The sequence below is a fragment of the Rhipicephalus sanguineus genome, chromosome 11 (assembly GCF_013339695.2).
Source record: "Rhipicephalus sanguineus isolate Rsan-2018 chromosome 11, BIME_Rsan_1.4, whole genome shotgun sequence".
In the NCBI taxonomy this organism is placed as follows: domain Eukaryota; kingdom Metazoa; phylum Arthropoda; class Arachnida; order Ixodida; family Ixodidae; genus Rhipicephalus; species Rhipicephalus sanguineus.
In genome coordinates, this window is record NC_051186.1 from 120,801,355 (window position 1) to 120,821,444 (window position 20,090).

A 20,090-nucleotide genomic window follows, 5' to 3' on the forward strand; every position below is an offset into this window, starting at 1 on the left:
TTATGCGAGTTAAAGCGTGCGAGGGCTGCCGACGGTCGCGACTTAAGCAAAGATGAGACGCGTCGGCCGCATACGTCGCGCGGAAAGGGCACGAAGGAGCGCCGGAGGGTGGGCTACGTGCCTCCAGCAGGAACTGCGTACTTTGACCGGCCGGGCGTAGTCGCCCTTCGTCCTGCGCGCTGGATGTTGAAAGAAGATGAGCAGACAGCCCATACGTTTGTACGTGTTGTGCTCTCATCGAAAAAATATGCATTGAAGCCATGAACAGCACGAAGGTCACTTCGCTCACTGCAGCGGCCTCCCTTTGTTATAGGGCTGACGCGCTGGAGTTTTGAGTACTGTGGCGGAGCCTGGTGGCGTGCGCCGAAGTTGCTTGGGTAGTCAAAAATGGACGCCGACCGGCGAGTTACGCAGTTTTCAGTTTCTTTAAGCGTTTTACTTGATTTTGCACCTAGTTTTCAGGCTCAAAAAGTTCTTAAAACGTACGCAGGAACTTATCCGCTATGCCTGCAGAGTCTGACATGTTTGAGGAGCGATCCCTGCTTCAACAAACCGTGCCGAAAGCAGGTGGTCTGGGCGACGGCTCTGAGCAGCGCGCGGTCCCGAAGCGCGGTCGCCGCCGTTATTGTTGCGTGGTTAATTGCCTCGAACATGGGGGTAAGGATCCTAATGTGCGGTTTTACTGGTTCCCCTGAAAGCCGTACGAAGTGGAGCGACGGAACCGCTGGATACATGCCGTCCGACGCGTGAAGTGAGTACGCGAGCAAAACGTGGTTTGCAACGCAACGTGCTGATTACTTTTCGTACGCGCGTGCACGCGTTTATATATGTATATATTCCCTGTGTGCAGTCCAGACGGCACGCCGTGGCTGCCGACGGCGATCACGAGGATATGCAGCCGGCATTTCGTGCGAAACGAGAAAAACGATGCCATGAGTCACCCTGCGTATATGTGCCTACGATTTTTCCGGCAGCTTACAGCCGGCTGCTTCCAGCGGCCGGCTGTAAACATTGCGCGCCGTCGCTTCTCGACCGCCACCGCACGCTGACAGAATTTGACGAATTCCATAGAAGCAAATGTTGAAAATTACGACCGTGCATGGGGACTGAATGCGGCAGAAAACGGCACACGACGCGAATGCGCTCAATCGGGCCGCCGACGGCTAGCCTTCGTCACTGGACCTTTCTTGATTCCGTTTCGTCGTGTAATGCAAATCATGTCGGCTTTCTTAACAGCAATCTTTTCGTTTATGCACTGTCGTTAATCGCGCGAGCATGCCTCGTAAAACTTAACTCGAGTTCAACGTCGTATGAGATTCGCTGCACTTGCAGGTTGCAGCGCGCCGAAATGGTTCCTTCAATCTCCTGCACGTCGTAAACATACTTGACGTTGACGAGCTTCTTGCGTTTACGCAGATTGCTTGGCCTGAAGAACTCAGCCACGCCAGAAACTGGCCGAGATCCAAAGCGCAGCACAACCGACAGCGGCGGCTCCATTGCGCATCTGAGCTTAGTGCTGCATGCGGCCGCCTGTCTGACTACTCGAAACCAAAGAACTTGTCGTAGGGGGCGCTTTTTAGCACCGTTTTTAGCACCATAGTGGCTTAACACAGTGGTAGGCGCGAAGGGGGAAACAGGTTTGGAAAAGACAGGTGCAAGGGACACAGGACCCACCTTCCGCGAAGTAGTCTTGGGAACGGGAGGGGACAAAACAACAGCAGTAGCACGCGCTAGTAACAGGTGCAGTGGCCAGGTGCGGGAGAGTCCACCAGAAAAGTCGGATCACGTGATAATCACCGGGGACTCGAATTTAGCTACATGCGCAGAAGCAGTCAAGGAAAGGGTGAGAGGCGACAAACGAGTTTTAATAGGAAATTTCCCGGGCCATAGGCTGGGATCAGTGATGAGACAAGCTAACGCAAAACTCGCAGCTAAGTCTAATGGACGTAACCTCGTGATAATCGCGGGAGGTCTAAACGACGTCTTGAGTAACGAATCAGCCGAACTAGCGACCACATTGGCGAAAGGGGTCGATGACATGCGCGCCATTTCCCCTCAGGTGCAGATAGTGGTATGCACAATACCGGAGGTACCGGTGCGTGACGGCAACCTGCAAAGAGCGGTTGTCGACGCAAACAAAGATATATGGCAGATGAGTAGAGAGAAAGGCATCGAGGTAGTGGAAATAAACAGAGAGGTGCACAGGGGGGGTGGTTTTCGAAGAGACGGAATACACTTCGATAGGAGGCTTGGCCATGAGGTGGGTTGGCGTCTTGCAGGACGCGCAGTAGCTTTTTTGGGGGGCACGCGGGCCCTTCGGTGCCCATGGTAGCTTGTAATGAGGAAAACAACCAGGGGGACTCTTTGACAGGTAGTATAGCGAAAAAACAGAGAAAAGGTAAAAGAAGGGAGAAAGCGCGTGTTGCAATTAGTTACATTAACATGCAGGGTGGCAGAAAAAAGGCAAAATGGTTAGAGATTGAGGGACAGTTAAACAAGGAACAGATAGGTGTTTATGCGGTTACAGAAACACACCTTAGAGACTTGGAAGAGCCACCACATATTGAAAATTATGTTTGGGAAGGATGTAACAGGATCACATCAGAAAGGAGAGGTGGGGGGGTTGGAATGCTAATTCATAGCAGAACAAAATGGGAGAGAGTGAAACAAACGTGTTCAGAGCACATGTGGGTTTCGGGCACAGTAGGTGGAAAGAAAACGTGGCTAGGTGTAGCTTACTTGTGGACAGGCAATAACTGCAGAGAAAAGAATCTGGAGATAGTGAAATGCATAAGCACCGATATTAAAGAATTTGGTCATGATGCCGAGATAATCCTTCTAGGGGACATGAACGCTCACATTCATGACCTTGACGGATATTCAGACACCAATGGCAAGTTATTGCTAGATCTCTGCGAGCAACATAGTCTTGAGATAGTTAACGTGGGGCCTAAGTGTGAGGGGCAGATCACGTGGGAAGTCAGAAACAGGCAATCGAGCATTGATTACTGTCTCATGACAGAAGGAATATATGACAAACTTAGAGAGATGAGAATAGACGAAGAAGGCATTAACAGCTTAGGTAGTGATCATAAACGCATAATATTACAAATGGGATATAAAACTGAAAATAAGAACATAGAATCAAAGTTTGGCAGCTCGTATCTAAATGACAAACAAATAACAAATATAGCCGCAAGAGTCGAGGAAAAAGTAGACGAACTACCAGGCAAAGACTGGAAGTATAGTGAGCTGCTACATGTAATCACGAAAGAAATGGAAATAGAGAAGAAAACTATTTGTTGGAAAGGAAAGAAAAAGCCAAAAAGTTGGTGGAACAAAGAAATCCGGGAAGCGATCGAGATGCGACGTCAGGCATCACGGGAGCACAGAAAGGCAAAAAAGGAGAAGCGGCCACAGGACGAAGTCAACCAAATATGGGAAATATATTTAGAGCAAAAATCCATTGTGCAGAAATTAGTCGAGGCAAAAATTAAAGGTGAAAGTGAACGCTGGATGACAGAGATTCGCGAAAAGAAGAAGGCCGCGCCTAGGATATTTTGGAGCCACCTAAAAGCGCTGGGTAGGAAGTCTGTCACGATGCAACAACATATGGTAGATGAAGGAGGAAATAAATTGGAAGGATATGAAGCGCTAGGTTACATCCGAAAGATAACAGCCGATTCGTTTAAAAAGGTCCCCCAGGGGATTCCCCCGGTGAGTAAAAGTACGCAAAGGAGTGCAACCGACGAAGATGTAGTACTAGAGAATTTCAATTGGAAGAAGGCCGAAGGAAAAATTCCTAAGCGCACTACTCCGGGCTTAGATGGGGTTCCCGTCAGCCTCATTAACGAACTCGGACATAACACTAAAGAAGCACTGCTGAAAGCCGTAGAAAAGTGCTTACAGGAGAGGGAAATACCAGACAGTTGGAGAAAAAGTAGAATGAACTTAATCTATAAAGGCAAGGGAGAAAAGGATAACATTCGCTCGTATAGACCGCTAACAATTACATCGGTGCTATACAGGTTGGCGATGCAGGCAGTAAAATTAAAAATAGAAGCGTGGGTAGAACAAAATGATATTTTGGGAGAACTTCAGAATGGATTTCGAATCGACAGGCGGTTAGACGATAATCTGTTTGTTCTTACCCAGTGTATAGAAATATCTAAAATAGAAAACAGGCCCTTATACGTAGCTTATCTAGATATCACCGGGGCGTATGACAACGTTAATCAGGAAATTTTGTGGGATATATTGAAGGAAGTGGGCATAGGTGACGACTGTGTACAGCTTTTGAGGGAAATATACCGAGGAAATACAGTTTGTATAGAATGGGAAGGAATAAGTAGCAAGGACAGCGTTGAAATTAGCAAGGGGCTGAGACAGGGATGCCCTTTGTCCCCGCTGTTATTCATGCTGTACATGGCGAGGATGGAAAAAGCGCTAGAAGGTAGCAACGTTGGATTTAATTTGTCACACAAACAGGTCGGAGCGATGGTTGAGCAGAGGCTTCCAGGTCTATTTTATGCTGATGATATTGTCTTATTTGCGGACAGTCAAGATGATATACAGCGACTGGCAGATATATGCGGAAGGGAGTGTGAGGCTCTAGGACTAGGATTTAGTGCAACAAAATGTGGATTGATGGTATTCAATGATCACGGAGACCATACGGTATTAATACAGGGCCAAAAAATACCGAGGGTAAGCGAGTACAAGTACCTCGGAGTATGGGTAAATGAGGGGGATAGATATATGGAGGTACAAGAGAAAGCATCGGTAGCAAAGGGAAAGAGGAATGCTGCAATTATGAAGCACAGAGCTTTATGGGGATACAATAGGTACGAGGTGCTTCGAGGGCTGTGGAAAGGTGTGATGGTTCCGGGGCTTACATTTGGGAACTCAGTGGTGTGCATGAAGTCAGAGGTGCAATCAGGAATGGATGTAAATCAAAGGACGGTGGGCCGCCTCGCGTTGGGCGCTCACGGGAAGACGACAAATGAGGCGGTAAAGGGTGATATGGGATGGACAGGCTTTGAAGTGAGGGAAGCGCAGAGCAAAATGAGATTCGAAGAGAGGCTGAGGAAAATGAAGGAGAGTAGATGGGCAGAGAAGGTTTTCAGGTATTTGTATAGAAAAAGCGTTGACACGCAGTGGAGAAAAAGAACTAGGAGGCTCACCAGTAAATACACGGCTGGCAGTGCGGGCGATATGGCAACAAGGAGCATTAAGCGGAAGGTCAGAGAGGCGGAGAGGACTTATTGGATGACAGCGATGGAAAAGAAGCCGGCTCTGAGTAACTACCGAAAAGGAAAAAACGAAATAAGGAGGGAAAGGTTTTATGATAATTCAAGGGGAAGCGCTTTACTGTTTGAAGCAAGGTCGGGCTGCCTTAGAACGCGTAGTTATAAAGCGAGATTTAGTAACGAAGAAGAACAATGTACATGCTGCGGGGGAACTAAGGAAACGATGGAACATGTACTGATTGAATGTGGCGATATTCACCCAGGTATACGTGTGGGCACGAGTCTACATGAAGCCTTGGGTTTTAGGGACAACAATGGAAAGCTGAACACGTCCGCGATAGAAATAAGTAAGAGACGGTTAGAGTATTGGTGGCAGAAAAGTAGAGATAAAGAACAAAAATAAATAATGGGGGAAAAATATGGTCATTCTGCCTTAAGAGGCAGAGAGATGGACCGTGAATTTATATTTTTTGGTATAATAACGTAGATTTAATCAATGTAGATAAGGTATTAGGCCAACATGAAACAAGGAAGCTTTTTTTTTTTTTTTTTCTTCGAGCCTGGTGGCAGACATGTCACCGCCCCGTTTTAAAGGGGACGCTCATAGCATCCATTCCATTCCATTCGCAGCGCCGCCTGGGCAGCCAGTCAGGCCTATGCCACCGTTTTCTTTTTAGGGGCGAAGCTCCTTAAGGCGGCACCCGTTCGTCCCTCGTAGTCGTCGTGGTCGTAGTAGTGAGTAACAAGTCTTACGCTTTGACCTCCAAGGTGGTGCCGGTGGGAGATTTCTCCTGTGCGTTGTTGAACAATAAAAAATTCGCAGCGTGCGCGTTAACTAAAAGCCGAATTCTTCTGTCTCTCATTCCCCATTAGCAGCCATTGGCATGTTCCAGTAGGAAACGTTAGTAGAAGTAGAAGTGTAAGTGTTAGCTAAAAGCCGACTTCTTCTGTCTCTCATTGCCATTAGCAGCCATTGTTTACCTCCAAGGTAGTGCCTGGTGAGATTTCTCCTGTGCGTGATTAAACAATAAAAATTTTGTTCAAAACGCCGTTGATTGATGAAATAAACCAACGAAAGACGCCAGATGTTTTGTAAAAGCAGAACGAAAGAACGCCAGATGTTTTTCTTAAAGTGTAGTAGTAGTAGTTGTGTAGCCACCTCGCCCGATCGTCAACGGGCGAGGTGGACCGGCAACGGCGCGAGGACCCTGCCGTACGAGAGTTAAATCACACTAAAAGACATACTTTGCGGGCGATACACTCTAGTGAGCTTTCAACTTTTCGTCTTAATGTACATGATAAAGAAATTATTTCTACGAAAAACGCAAGGCACACCTTGAGCAATATGTTTGGTTTTGGGACGCTAAATGGAACCATGAGGCGATGCGAAGCCGGAGCACTTGCACGATCGCGTTCCGTTGGCTTTCGTTGGGCATGCTACCGACCTCGCGTCGTGGAACGCGCGTCCTGTCTTCCCTCTAGCCTTGCCTTTAATTCGCACAGGGCGAGCGGGGAATGCGGTCGCTCTTGGCGCTCTTTCGCTCGGGAGCGGACTTCTTCCTTGCATTTCACCGATCACAAGTGATAATGAAGGGACCACGTAAACCAACAGTACAATAAAAGTTTGATGTTTAATATATACACGATGTTTCACACTCTTTATATTATGTACTGGGCGCATTTCACGGAAGAGTTTCACGGTTTACAGATGATTCCCTCCGTAGCTTCGCCCCACTCATCATCATTCACCCCGTGGATATGCTGTGATTTTTTTTCAGTTACACCACGTCGCATGCTTCTAGCCTTACTTCGCATAACATTTCAAGTTGTTGCTACAGCATTCATTGCTTCGACCTAGCGGCGAAACTGTGACTTTTTCCACTGTCTTATTTAATGACATTTCTGGATAAGAGAAGGACGTTCCACGTACGTGGCAATACATTTCACTCAAATGCGGTGTCGGCATTATTGTCCGTGAATGAAAAATCTCGACGTATGCAAAGAATTAAAATCGGTATTTGAGCCGGAACCGAACCCAGGCATTCTACGTGGCAGACCTGTATTCTACCACACAGCCTTGCCAGTGCTTGGAGCTTGGAACTACTTCAAAAGATGTCTCTACACAGTTGTCATGTCATGCGTGGAGTCACGTTAACAGATTTAATATTGCATGATAGAAGTGTAGGAATGCACCAGGTGTCACAGCCCACAAATTGCATAACGAGTGAGTGGTTGAAAATTGCCAAACCATTACAAAGGGCTCAGTTATAATTCATCATCAACAGCATCAACAAAGTGTGCAGCTACATAGGTGCACGTGCTGCCTTACAGACGTGTAATGGACATTTCGCAACTGCACTTGCAGTAGGCACCCTAGGAGTTTACAATGGCCAAAGTCAGGCGCAGACGCTGCTTCCCACACGGTACGGTTGACGTGTCCACTGACAAGCGAAACATGGCAAGAGGATGAGAAGGCAACACGAAAGGAGCCCAAGAGCGCTATCGTGTCACACTCTTAACGGCGATGCTTAAGCAGCCTCCTCCAACACTTCGGCAAAGTGCACATCCAGTATGTTGCAAATCCGTTCTGCGGGGTACGGTTGACGTGTCCACTGACAAGCGAAACATGGCAAGAGGATGAGAAGGCAACACGAAAGGAGCCCAAGAGCGCTATCGTGTCACACTCTTAACGGCGATGCTTAAGCAGCCTCCTCCAACACTTCGGCAAAGTGCACATCCAGTATGTTGCAAATCCGTTCTGCGGGGTCCCGTAAAGTGGTGGAAGGGATAAGAAAGGGAAATTGACTATCACCCGATTGTAGCAAGTCCTTGTGGCTTCGTGCTACAATCGGGAGGTTGTCAATTTCTCATTCTTACATCCAGTATGTAAGTACTACTGTGAGTGTGTCTCAAATACGAATTCAAGAAAACATGATGTATGTCAATTTTTATTTCCTATACAGTTTGTTTTTGCTTTTTTTTCCTATGACAGTGATGTTATATACAGCTATATACCAGAAGGTCCCACTCGGGATGCCGTGGACATAATTTACACGGGTACGCAGCATAAGCAGCTGATCCACCGAAATATGAGCGAAGCTGGCCATGAAGGAAGCGCGGGTAATTATGTACCAGCTTCCGGCCATCAAGCCTCGCCTCAGGACAAGTTTCGAATGACGCTGGACGGAGGAGTCTGCAGCACCTTGCGGGAAAGCCGCATCTTGCCGCTCACGGGGTCGCGGCCGAAGTACTTGACGGTGATCTCCTGGCCCTCTTCGAGACCCAAGGCACTTGGATGGCTAACCTGGAATGGTGTTTAAAGCAAAGATGTGAAATATACAAGGGCCACACAATACGCCTCTGGAACGGTGGCTCAGCATTCTTCCAAGACCTAGGAGTGATGTAGCAAGTGTGCGCATGTGCAAGGTGCATACACATAAACAATGAAGTAGGATACGGCACACAGCAGGTAAGCAACTTCTCGTTGACAGTTTGACAGTGGCAAATGCGGAAGCCTTCAAGGAGAGGGAATCTCTTCACAACAGCCCTTCTCAGAAGTAGAATCCAAGTGCACACACGCTTGCTCCATCTCCTGCCATTGTTGGAAGCAATGAAAAAATAAAGCTGCTGTACGTTCTCACAATTTCTCAGGGCCTCTGCAACGTCACAGACAGCTCCGAATGATTGCTAGTGAGTTTTCTAGGCATCGTCGCTCATAATATAGTAGTTGTAATTACACAGCGCATGCAAGCTTGTGAAAATGAGGAACAGGATATGCTGCATCCCGTGATAGCTAATAGCCCCTTCGCAATCAAAATACAGGACAAATGTAGGTACACATAGACACACATGGCCTACATTTGTCCCGTCTTTTATGTGTGCTACAAGGAAACCTACTGAAGATGTGTTAGCAGCGAGCCCACATCGCATCCAATCTTAACACTTTTGTCCACGTGACATCAGTGCATTGCGACAAAAGTGACTTGGAAAGCACTCCGCACGCGATAGAACAAGGTCAGAAAATTTTAAAACCGCTGTCCTGTGTTATTTTTCTTGTTTCTTGATGTGGCGTTATGGCCGTTTTTCCGGAGATTTAATGCCATACCCATACAATCGGAAGAATTGTTTAAAATGCAGGAGTCTTCCAGGCTAAATGGGAGAGTTTTCAGGCATGACAATTAAGTAAGACATAACACGCGGCAGGTAAGAGTCTTTTCGTTGACAGCTTGACAGTAGCAGATTTGTTTCGCGGAGGCCTGCCAGGAGGTAGGAACGTTGACGATAACCTTCACGTCTTTTTACGTTAGCTTACAGATTAGTTGGCATGACAAGCGGCTGCTTTGGAAAAATGCCGGTGCCAGCTTCTAATTCCAGACGAGGATGAATGTGATCCTCCCTACTGGCGATTGCACAATATGCAAATTTCCACAGCCTGCTGTGACAGGCACGTGCAGGTTGGCTGCTACAGTCTATGAAGCATAGTAAGCAACGCCGTTGCGCCTGGCATCTCGCATGACATGAGGTCCACTATTCGTGTTAAATGAGCCAACACGATCGAGAATCTGAAAGCAGAGGGGAGGGGCATGGCCATTACATTAAAGGGGCCCTGCAAAAATTTTTTAGCATGGTCAGAAAACGCCGCCAATCGTAGTCGAGGCTCCTGATAACACGTGAGCTAAACGTTATAGCGTAGCACGTGGCCTGGAATTTACAATTAATTATCAAGGTTGGCCAGAACACTCTCGCTCTTCTCTTGATAAATGATGCCATAAACCCAAATGACCACGCCAAAAACACAAAGTCCATGGCCATTGGCTGATATGAGCATCGTGAACTGCATAGCTACCGGGGCCGCAGAGGGATGCCGTGACGTGTCCGCACACTTGCTCGTGATCACACTGAAAGTAAGCTGCGCGTTGGAAGAAAAAAAAAACAAAGCACTCAAAGTCATGACCCACGCTGATGAACTGACGTAGCTTCTTGCCCCCTTGTCATCCCCCTCCCTGCGTAGCTTTCAGTGCACTCGCTGGTACGAAAGGAGAGAGAGAAAGCGCTTACAGCATGCGACAAATCCTCGCAACTCGCCTCATACTTGATGGATTCCAAAAAGTTTTGCGGCAGTCGATTGATAAGGCAATAAACTCTTTCAATGAAGTCATTCGATGACTACTTGGAAGAGCGTTGCAGGGCCCTTTGAACAGTAGCTTAGCCAGCCCTCCTATTTCATTTCTTTAGTTTTTCCTATGGAACCCCATTCTAACGATGAGGTTTTTGTGATACTTGAATATAAGCGAGTTTCAGCTGTATTCATTACCCGTAGTCTCCTACGAGTCTGCAACGAGGTACGAACAAGCACCAACACGTGATAACCAAGGCAAACTCACCTTCCTCTGGTCGAGTTGAGAGTTGTGAAGAAGCGTCGGTGTCATCGTTGGATACAGTGTCACCATCACACCCGACTCCCTGCAAGCAAGGATGAGCACCTTTCAGCCACTTGCTGAGCTTCGCAGCTTTGGAAGATCACGCTGCCGACTCAGTACAAATGTTCACTCATAACTTGTACATGTTGTGCTCTCACCTCTAAAGTTGTGTTGAAGTGATACACAACACTAAGCTCGTATCGCTTGCTGCAACGGCTGCATCTACTTATGCCAGCATATTGTTGAGTTACACAAACGGAATGCTAAAGGAGTTAGCTGCTGCTTACTTCATACTACATTTTAATGTAGTGCTACTGCATTCATTGCTTTGACCTTGCAGTGAAACTGGGGCATGAAATACCGCAAGCATGAAACAAAACAATGAGTACAAAAGTTTCACTTAACACTTCAAAAAAAAAAAATCCCCCTTGGGAGTTGCCTAAGTGATGAGAAGGTGTTGCGTTTTGTTATAGACAGCGGCCGTCCCTGGAGTGCCATTTTCCGGCAACATCCCCACAGTGTCCTCCATCTTCTTTTGAGCACTCGTCAAGTGTCTTGAACGCTGTCCCGTGGCACACGCATACCGTGACCACCGAAACATGTGTCTGGCATCAAAACTTCGCAAAGTTTGAATTTTCCCAATGTGTACAGTCCTCCCTGTTGGTTTACACCTTGTCCTGTAGAGGACTTTTATTCCACTTCCACGAAATTCAACAAAGCCTTCATAGAGAGTGCTATCTTGCTACATTTGTTTTGCCCTGCGGCTACAACGCATTCATGCGAGTCGGATATGTTCATATTTTGCAAGTGTGGGTGCACAGCATAGTGGTTAAGACACTTGCCTTCGTAGTGTAGAGGCCTGATTATAACCCCAAGCTCAAGAGTTAAAATATTTATTCATTTATTTATAGTGGTGATTGTCTTATACGACAGAGGGACAGACAGATGGATGGACGAACAGTTTTCTCGTTCAGCAGCTTAGAAATGCTTACACACCCAAAAAAAAACAATTTGCCAGCAATCAGTCTGTTATGAATGCCACGAAAGCTCACCTGATCTCGACTATCTTGGCTGTGTACACTGCACCAAACTCTAGCGTTGGCTCACGCTGTTGAAGAAGGAAATAAAAGGTACAGTTAGTATTACTGACTGAAAAACAAGCAGGAATATTGTAGAGAAAGAGCACTAAGTGCATTTTGGTCATTTCTGATTTTTTTAGGAACATCATAACAAGTTTTTGTCATTAACAAGTCCCTCACCAAACGAATGCTTTCAAACCAAGCATAGCAGCTACAAATAGCATTCAGAAATGACACGTACAACAAAGGACCAAAACTACGAGTGATTTTATGATGCCTGCATGAATCGGACGAATGCAACAATATTCTCAAAATATCCAAAGAGAACAGAAAAATGCCACGCACAAGTATCCTGTAATAAAGGAAGCATGGTGCACATTCCTCACAATTCTACAAAACTAGTGTCATTAGTGCTGTGATATCGGGTCATTACTAGTCTCATATACTGGTGTTAATAGTATAGGGTCACTCCTTACCTCTTCCTTGAGGAACTGCTCGACCATCTCCTTAGCCTCATTCATGGCGTCCTGGTTTGGTGCAAACATCTCAAAGCATGTGTCGTTGATCGCTGACAGCTGCACACCTTCAGGAACAAGAGGCCAAGCAAAGATATTTATAGTCTTTGACACATTTTAATGACCAACACAGTTTCAAAGATGTGCCAAAAGACGAACATTGTAATAGACCTAAATGTAGCACAGAGCTAAGAAGAGAATCAACTCAGGTTTGTCAGAAAGTTTTATACTTGGAAAAAAAAAATCTTCAATGACGTATGCCAGTGTGAGCACGACATAAATCAAGGGCCAACAAAGTTGTATATAAGGTAATGCTCTTAGGAGGCAGAGGCCTTGACACTGTCACCAGAAAACTTCTGAAAGGACCAGTGATCATGCTTCACCGCATAGCGCAGTTGTACTGCGGTGAAATGAACTTCAGGAAACCACTCGTTATGCAACACATTTTGGCCTTTGCATCATGGGATATGAGTTATGCTAACACACAAAATATTTGAATCTAAATCTCATCCTCAAACCATCTGATAAGTGCCTTGGCCAGATAGGGAGGTCAGGCTGGCAAATATGATGCAGCTGTACTGCATGAGGCAATCTTCGATGTCTTTTTGTTTTCTTTTCTGTTTTGTTGATGCTGGGAAAGTTTCTTGAGAAAACTACCACTCTATGCGTACGCACAGGAAGACTGGCCAAAATTCAGGGCTCTCTTCGACAAATCAGGAAAGTTGACATGCCTGTATCTTTCAAAACAAAAGCAAAGCAACCAGTACATCTAGTTAAACCTCAACTTAAAGGGATACTGAACAAAAATTTGAAAAAGCTACGAAAACACTTACATTCGACTCGGACGACACGACTGTTCCTGTACGCAGCGTTTATTTCACGTAATTTCGAGCAGTTGGCCGTATTTTTAGCGGATTTTGAGAGCGCGGCGGCTGCATGCCACTGCGCTTGTCGGCGGACGTGACGTCGAGTGCTCCAGCAAGAGGGGGGCAACCGGCACGCTCTCTCCTGCCCTGCCACTTCCCTTTCTCCACCTCTCCTCTCAAGAACCGAGGGTGGCTGGTGTGGCGCTGAGCCTTGTCCTCTTTTCCCCACATAGGAAACAAAATAGCGCTTATTCCTCAAAAACTGCTACAACTACCGAGCATGTCGCGAGAGCGCAAAGATGCAAGGTGCTAGTGACAGTGGTTCCACGAGCGGTCATTGCGACTCCGAGTTCGACAGGCCTCCAAAACGGATGCGCCAAATACAACCATATGCGTGTGACCGTTCTGCTGTGTGAAGCGACAGCAAGGACGACGAGCCAGACAAGCCGCCGTAGCCCAACGTGGGTCGGCAGCCGGGACCAGCAATTTACACAGTAACTCATAGTCACTATCCTCGAAGTGTCACAAAAAGTCGGAGCACAAAAAGTCACGCTTTGAAGGCACCCACGTTGGCTGCGATGGGCGCGCAGCGCGAATCCATATCCTTCGAAGCTTTGGCTCTGGTGGAAAGGTATGACAGGGCACACCCTAGCGCAGAACAGCGTTGAGGCATTCTGCGTTGTGTCAGGTGCTTCACCGTTCACATTGCGTAGCAGCACACAACACAGACGGCAAATTCGTAGACGTGGGCGCAAGCTCCGCTTGAGAAAACAAATATACGGCCGAGAGCGCGGCAATGGCGTCGTTGGCTGCCGGTTGAGAACACGCACGGAGAACACCTTCCCGACCGTGAAATCACGTTTTGAGAGAGACGCGCGGCAGCGGGTGGCGGCTTGCGATGTCGATTGGTAAGCAATTTTGCTGCGAGCACGGTTGGCGAGTCACTATCCGCGGAGTTCGCGTCACTTCCTCTCTAGTTCGCGGCGCGGCCGCTAGACGCGCCAATTCGCGAAAAATGCATTAAATTCATTATTTTCTGCTAGTCTCTGGCTGAAATGAAGGTTGTTTCAACAAATTTCAGCACCCAATCTTTCAATTGAGTCATTTATCTCGGCGGCGAAAATTTTGTTCAGTATCCCTTTAACTAAGCAGATGGGACCTGAAAACCATTCATTAAAATGCAGAACTTCAGTATAGAGTATAGCATATGCCTATGCAAATAACATCATCACACAAACCTTAACCCTATAAAAACGTATTTCTCCTTCCAGAATTTTGACGGAACTAGGTAAGACATCTCGTTCATTTTGTTGATTTTAGGCTTTCAATGCATCATGATCTATTAATAGGAATCAAGAGAATTGTAAGCACATTTTTAGATAAAAAGAAAACTGTGAAATCGAATTTCGTTCAGACAAACAAACTTTGAATGTGATTTGAATGTTGATTTTAGGCTTTCAATGCATCATGATCTATTAATAGGAATCAAGAAAATTGTAAGCACATTTTTAGATAAAAAGAAAACTGTGAAATCGAATTTCGTTAAGACAAACGAACTTTGAATGTGCAAGTGACTAGCAAACACATCATCAGGTGCAGGTTAAAGCAGCAACAGGTTATAGACGCAGAAGTACAACACAACTGTAACTGAACAGTTATTTTATAGCTACGAGATTTAAAAAAAAAAACGCTGTCGCACCTGTTTCAGCAGTGAGCTTTTTCAGGTTGTGGCCTCCGAGACCAACGAAGCGTGCCCGCTGGTGAACTGGAACTTCCAACCTCTCTGAGGGAGAGGGAAAAAAAAATGTATTTTGTTTCTTTGGCTGGTCAATAAAACATGGTTAAGTAACAGGTTCGTCAAACAATTGTAGAACAACGCAAAAGCTTTTATCCCTTAATTTTTGCTTCGTTTGATTTGATGCACGTAAGAATGCCACAAAACAGCACCTGTATAAAGGCACACATTACTATTCAAAGAATACGCAAACTCCTCAACCCTCTATATCTCAAATACAAAATACTTTTACATAAGAAAAAAATGCCAGGCCTGCGCAGAAAGCGCAGCACAGTCACAGCGAAAGCTGGAAGAGCGGCATTTCTAGAGCCCGTTATAAACTCTCCTGTGGCTATTAATACAAGTACACTAGCAAAGTACCCACTACTGCACAATCATAATTTTTGTGAAGTTGGGAAGCACCCACCACGACATTATTCGTAATTCTGCGGTGAAGTGAAGTACCATCTTTGAGGCATTATGTGCACTTTATTGATTCGACGACTGATGACGATGAAGAATTATGGCCGAGTCCTTTGTAATAGGTTGGAATCTTCAAACGACCCACTAGTTACGAAATTCGTATTGTGTGACTCCCGGTCGTTATTTAAATCTCCCACCGCGCTTTATGACATACGTTAACGTCAGAAAGAGAGAAAGAGTGGGAAATTAACTTTATTGAGACCCCGAGGAAATGGATCATGGGAGTGTTATGGGCTTCCTTGGCAACCAATAGAAGTGCACTTGCAAGGAACCCGCTACGCTATAAATAATCATAATTTTTGTGATGTAGGGAAACGGCCACTATGCAATTTTTCGTCATTCTGCGGAGAACCATGGTACCCGCTAAATCCCTCTAGGGCATTGTGTTCACATTGTTGATGGTGTGGCTGATGACGATGAAGAATTATGGCAGGGCCCTTTGTAATGGGTTGGAAGCATTCAACAACCCACTCGTTGCGCAATTCGCATTGTGTGACGCCTCGTTGATGTTTTACTCTTCTACCACGCTACATTACATAAGTTAATGTGGTTCCTTACCGACATGAAGCCTGTATGGGGTCTTTTTGCAAAGCAGTTTCAAGCACCGGCATGGCTCTGAGGTAGAACACTGGGCTCCTACGCAGAGGGCCCAGGTTCGAACCTCGTTCCATCCTTGAATTTTTTTCTTATTTCTTTTTTTTTCTTATTTCGAGCGATAGTGGTTACGGACACCGGCGGCGGCGGACAACTATGGCGCCAAAAACGGCCCTTGTTGTGATCTCATAACAGCTTTCGCTGTAAAAATCACACGCGGCACTCTTGTAATCTCGTTCAGGCTTCACAGTGGAAAAGTCACCATTCGAGGCGAACCTCAGAAGTATTACAGCTGACTACCATTAATGCGACTGCGTAAAATACGGTTAGCTTTTTTACTTGCAGCTGTGCTAGGAGTACAAAAGGACGTACACCTGCTTTGAATGCTTTTATCATTAAAACTATCAAATAACTTTCATCTGGTTTATGATTATGTTGAAGATTGAATCAATAGAAGTCCACTGTGTCTACATACGAGATTGTGCTACGACCAAGTCTTGAGAACTGTGAGCTCGCGACATTGTTGCATAATCTAACATCAACCCCAAATGCATGATTGACGCTATGAAAAGGTGACAAGCGGGTTTTGCTGCAATGTATTTTTACACTTTCCAGAAGGCAATCGTTGACTATTTGAGCAAGAAGAAAACACTGATGGATATTGAGAGCTCTTTCTGTTGCCAATAAATTCACTTTTTCTTGATTGTGTACGTTTTGATAATGCAAATATTGGACGACACGAATATTTCAGGTGATGTGAAATTCGTATTACCGAGATTTTACTGTAGTGTGTGGCAACGCCCTCGCCACTGTTTTCGTACATTCTGTTGTGGCAAATTTAACAGGAAACACAAGAATAAGAACACGACGCGGACCCAGTAATTACAATTTCAACGACCTGCTGGCCACGACAAATATATTGACAACTCAGCATCGTGAGAAAACAGTCTCGCCACTTCTTCTCCATACGAAAGAGTCCGTAACAAATTCGCAAACTCATTCCACAAGTCTTCGTTGCCAGTACAGAGCTTACAAGCCACCTAATCGCTCAAACTGGACCCAATGTTCAGACTAATTTAAATTCACCCGGTCCGTCAAGAAAACGTTGAAGGGATGCGAAAACTTTCAGAATGTTTTTGTGCGAGAGAACTTACCAGAGACAGGCCAGTTGTCTTTCTTCTGCGTCCTCGGCTTGCTGATCACGTCGTTCATGATCTTGAGGATCTCAGACTTTCCCTCTGAAGATTTAAGAAGGAATTACGCCTGCATTTAAATCCCGCTTTCTTATCATGCGTCCCATCACAACTCGGGGAGGGCAGGTTGCGCATTTCAAAAGCTAAGCCTCGTCCAAAGGATCGCTCTTCAGAGTGTCAAGTTATGAGTTAGGAAGCTATTTTTCTAGGTTCACCAGAGCAATAACATTGGTCTCACCGCATTTCTTGAATTTTGCAGAAGCCATATAGGCTCACAGTTTAGCAGATCTCAGAAACAGATTCTTTGCAAACTTTTTCTAACAATATATAAAGGGGCCCCGCAACACTTTTTGAGCACGGTCAGAAAATGCTGCCGATCGGTAGTCAAGGCTCCTGTTAGCACATGAACCAAACATTAGAGTGCAGCACGCGGCAGGAAATTTACAATTAAAGTCCAAAGTCAGCTACAATTCGCTCGCTCTTCTCACAACAAAAATTGCCATGTACCCAAATCGACTGCGTCACATACCAAAAAGGCACGGCCATTGGCTGATTTGAACATCGTGAGCTTCATAGTTACAGCGGCCATCGCGGTGTGTGGCAACATGCCCGTGCCGCGGCACGTCGTGGCGCAGTCAAGTGAGCTGTGTGCAACATTTATGCGTTGGCCACACACGCGTTCGAAGAAAACAAGAAAAATGATCCCTTTCAAACACCTCCCCCCTCCCTCCCCGCTTGCTGGGACGAAAGGAGAAAGAAAGCTTTTAGAGTGTGCACAAATCTCTGTAACTCCGCTCCCACTTGCCAGATTCTAAAATTTTTTGCTGAAGTCGATTAGTGGGGCAATACTCCGATAGTGAGGTCACTTCATGATTATACTTGAAAAAGTTTTGCAGGGCCCATTTAAAAGAAACATGGAGGAAACTGGAACCAAATTAGGCATTTCTTTCTTCCTTGGTCCCCCATTAGAAAATAAACAAATAATAAAGTTACACATATCTGCAAGTTTAGAGCACCATAACTTAAAAAATAAGGATTTAAAAAAATTTCCTCGCAGTACTGACTTCCCCTTTGTATGCGATGATTAGTGAAGCCACGACTAATGACTGTAACCAGTCTGCCCACCAAATGTTGTGTTCTTGCAAAGATACCGTGAATTAACATGCCAACTTACAAAAAAATGTGTCACCTCCTAAGGTTTTATTCAAAAATCTGCTATACAATAAGCGAGGACTTTGACACCACACAAGTCTAAACTTCACTAGACTTCACCGTACGACAGAGCGGCAAATGCCAGCACGATTTTCTGCATTTGCTGAGCGAGCAACACAGCCACAATGTAGGCAGCAACAGCCATTGATTCCCAACGGTCAGCGATTTTCTTACAATCGGACGTTGGGTCAATGGAAACAAACTCACCTGTGGCCTGTTGAATGGCCTCCATGACAACCTTCAGTGGAAGCCCAGGAATCTTGATGTCGGCCTGCGCATTGTCAAAAAGAAGAGAAAAAAAAGAAACGAAGGGCCAAAGAAAACTGAAGGGCTGAGTTGACAAGTGGGGGTACTGCGATTTTTAATTACTTTGAAATGTCGGTGCAACGAATACGGACATAACAAACTATCCATTACTATAACAAAATAATTGAAGACTGGTGCCAGTGACACAGTGTTGCAAATACCGCCGAACCTGCATATATCAAACCCACAATTAACGAATTATTCTGTATATCAAACATTTGCAAAATCCCCATAAAATGTCTTCAAAACATAAAATATTTTATATGACAAATTACCTCTATATAGAACTTTTTTTGTGATCCCCTTAAGGTTCAATATATTCAAGTTTCAATGTGTAGAATTAGAATGAATTTTCAGAACAGACGAAGCTATCATCAAGTCATAGTATGTGACTTCGGTTTGACTGTACTGAACCTTACAGGGTTCGGACTTTGCAAACAGACAAACGTTACACATAAGTCGACCACCCACCACCAGCGTGTAAAGAGACTTAATTTTAAAAAAAAATACGTCGGTCAGCATACCTGTAGCGCGGTGATGCCTTTTTTGGTACCGGCCATCTTGAAGTCCATGTCACCGAGATAATCTTCAATGCCCTAAGATGAACAGCGAGTGCAGGACTTTAAATGCCAGCCACAGAGTGACAGCTTGAGGCTTGCACTTGCGTTCTGGCTTGACGCTTTATTAGCTTTATTTAGGCCTGCTCGAATATTTGAGTGCTCAGAATATTCAAACAAACATTACAGTATTTCAATTCACTTAAACATGAATTTTGAATTCCCCTAAATTTAGAAGTATATTCAAAAATGAATGAATAGACGTATATTACAGCACGTAACTCGCCTGTAAAGCTGGTTTTACTGCAATGTGGAGCCGTTATGACATGAAGCTCCTGTTCAGGAAAAATTTGCACTGCCGCGATGGCACCCTTTACAGTTAAGTGTGCACATTAGTTCCACACCGATTAATCCTTTATTTAAGCTTAAGAAAGCGTCTTATAGGGGCTTATATGGAATTTTTGACCACTCATAACTTGCACCCTGCTGGTATACAAATTCGCCTCAAAATTATTTCATATCAATTACCATTTCCTTCGACTTAGTTTCAAACCGAAAAAAGTAATATGCACACAAGCCTAGCTTTACTGCTCGCGACACAAAATTGCACATAGTGGTTTCACATGCCTCTGTCATTTTACCTCACGCATGTCATACAGTACGTGCTTCCAAGATATGTAACCACTCATGATTTCATTTGTCATCAGTGCTCAAACACACACCAAAAGTCAGGCTTTTGCGGCGATGGAGTAAGCAGAGCGTACTCCTTACCAAGATGTCGGTGAGCAGCCGATAGTCGGCAGGCTCGTAAGAACGCTCCGGATCGGGCAAGGGACGAGGCC

At 45.4% G+C, this 20,090-nt stretch overlaps 1 protein-coding gene across 1 annotated transcript; it reads right to left on the reverse strand.

The window, feature by feature from the left end:
- Window positions 1-8,190: 8,190 nt before the first annotated feature.
- LOC119373542 (polyribonucleotide nucleotidyltransferase 1, mitochondrial) lies at window positions 8,191-20,075 on the reverse strand. The gene is made up of 9 exons (XM_037643594.2): window positions 20,020-20,075; window positions 19,216-19,287; window positions 18,593-18,656; window positions 17,135-17,218; window positions 14,829-14,912; window positions 12,225-12,331; window positions 11,722-11,777; window positions 10,634-10,712; window positions 8,191-8,553 (listed from the first exon to the last, which is right to left on the reverse strand). The coding sequence occupies exons 2-9, from the start codon at window positions 19,261-19,263 to the stop codon at window positions 8,407-8,409; spliced, it is 669 nt and encodes a 222-aa protein (XP_037499522.1). The 5' UTR covers window positions 19,264-19,287; window positions 20,020-20,075; the 3' UTR covers window positions 8,191-8,406.
- Between the last annotated feature and the right edge of the window lie 15 nt (window positions 20,076-20,090).

What these genes read in the sequence shown, in the direction of transcription:
- LOC119373542 (XM_037643594.2), bottom strand. Translation starts at nt 19,263, where the DNA reads ATGGACTTCAAGATGGCCGGTACCAAAAAAGGCATCACCGCGCTACAG. An exon ending in AGACAACTGGCCTGTCTCTG is followed by an intron (nt 14,913 to 17,134) that starts GTAAGTTCTCTC and finishes CCTCTCCCTCAG; the next exon opens with AGAGGTTGGAAGTTCCAGTT. An exon ending in AAAGCTCACTGCTGAAACAG is followed by an intron (nt 12,332 to 14,828) that starts GTGCGACAGCGT and finishes TTGTTCCTGAAG; the next exon opens with GTGTGCAGCTGTCAGCGATC.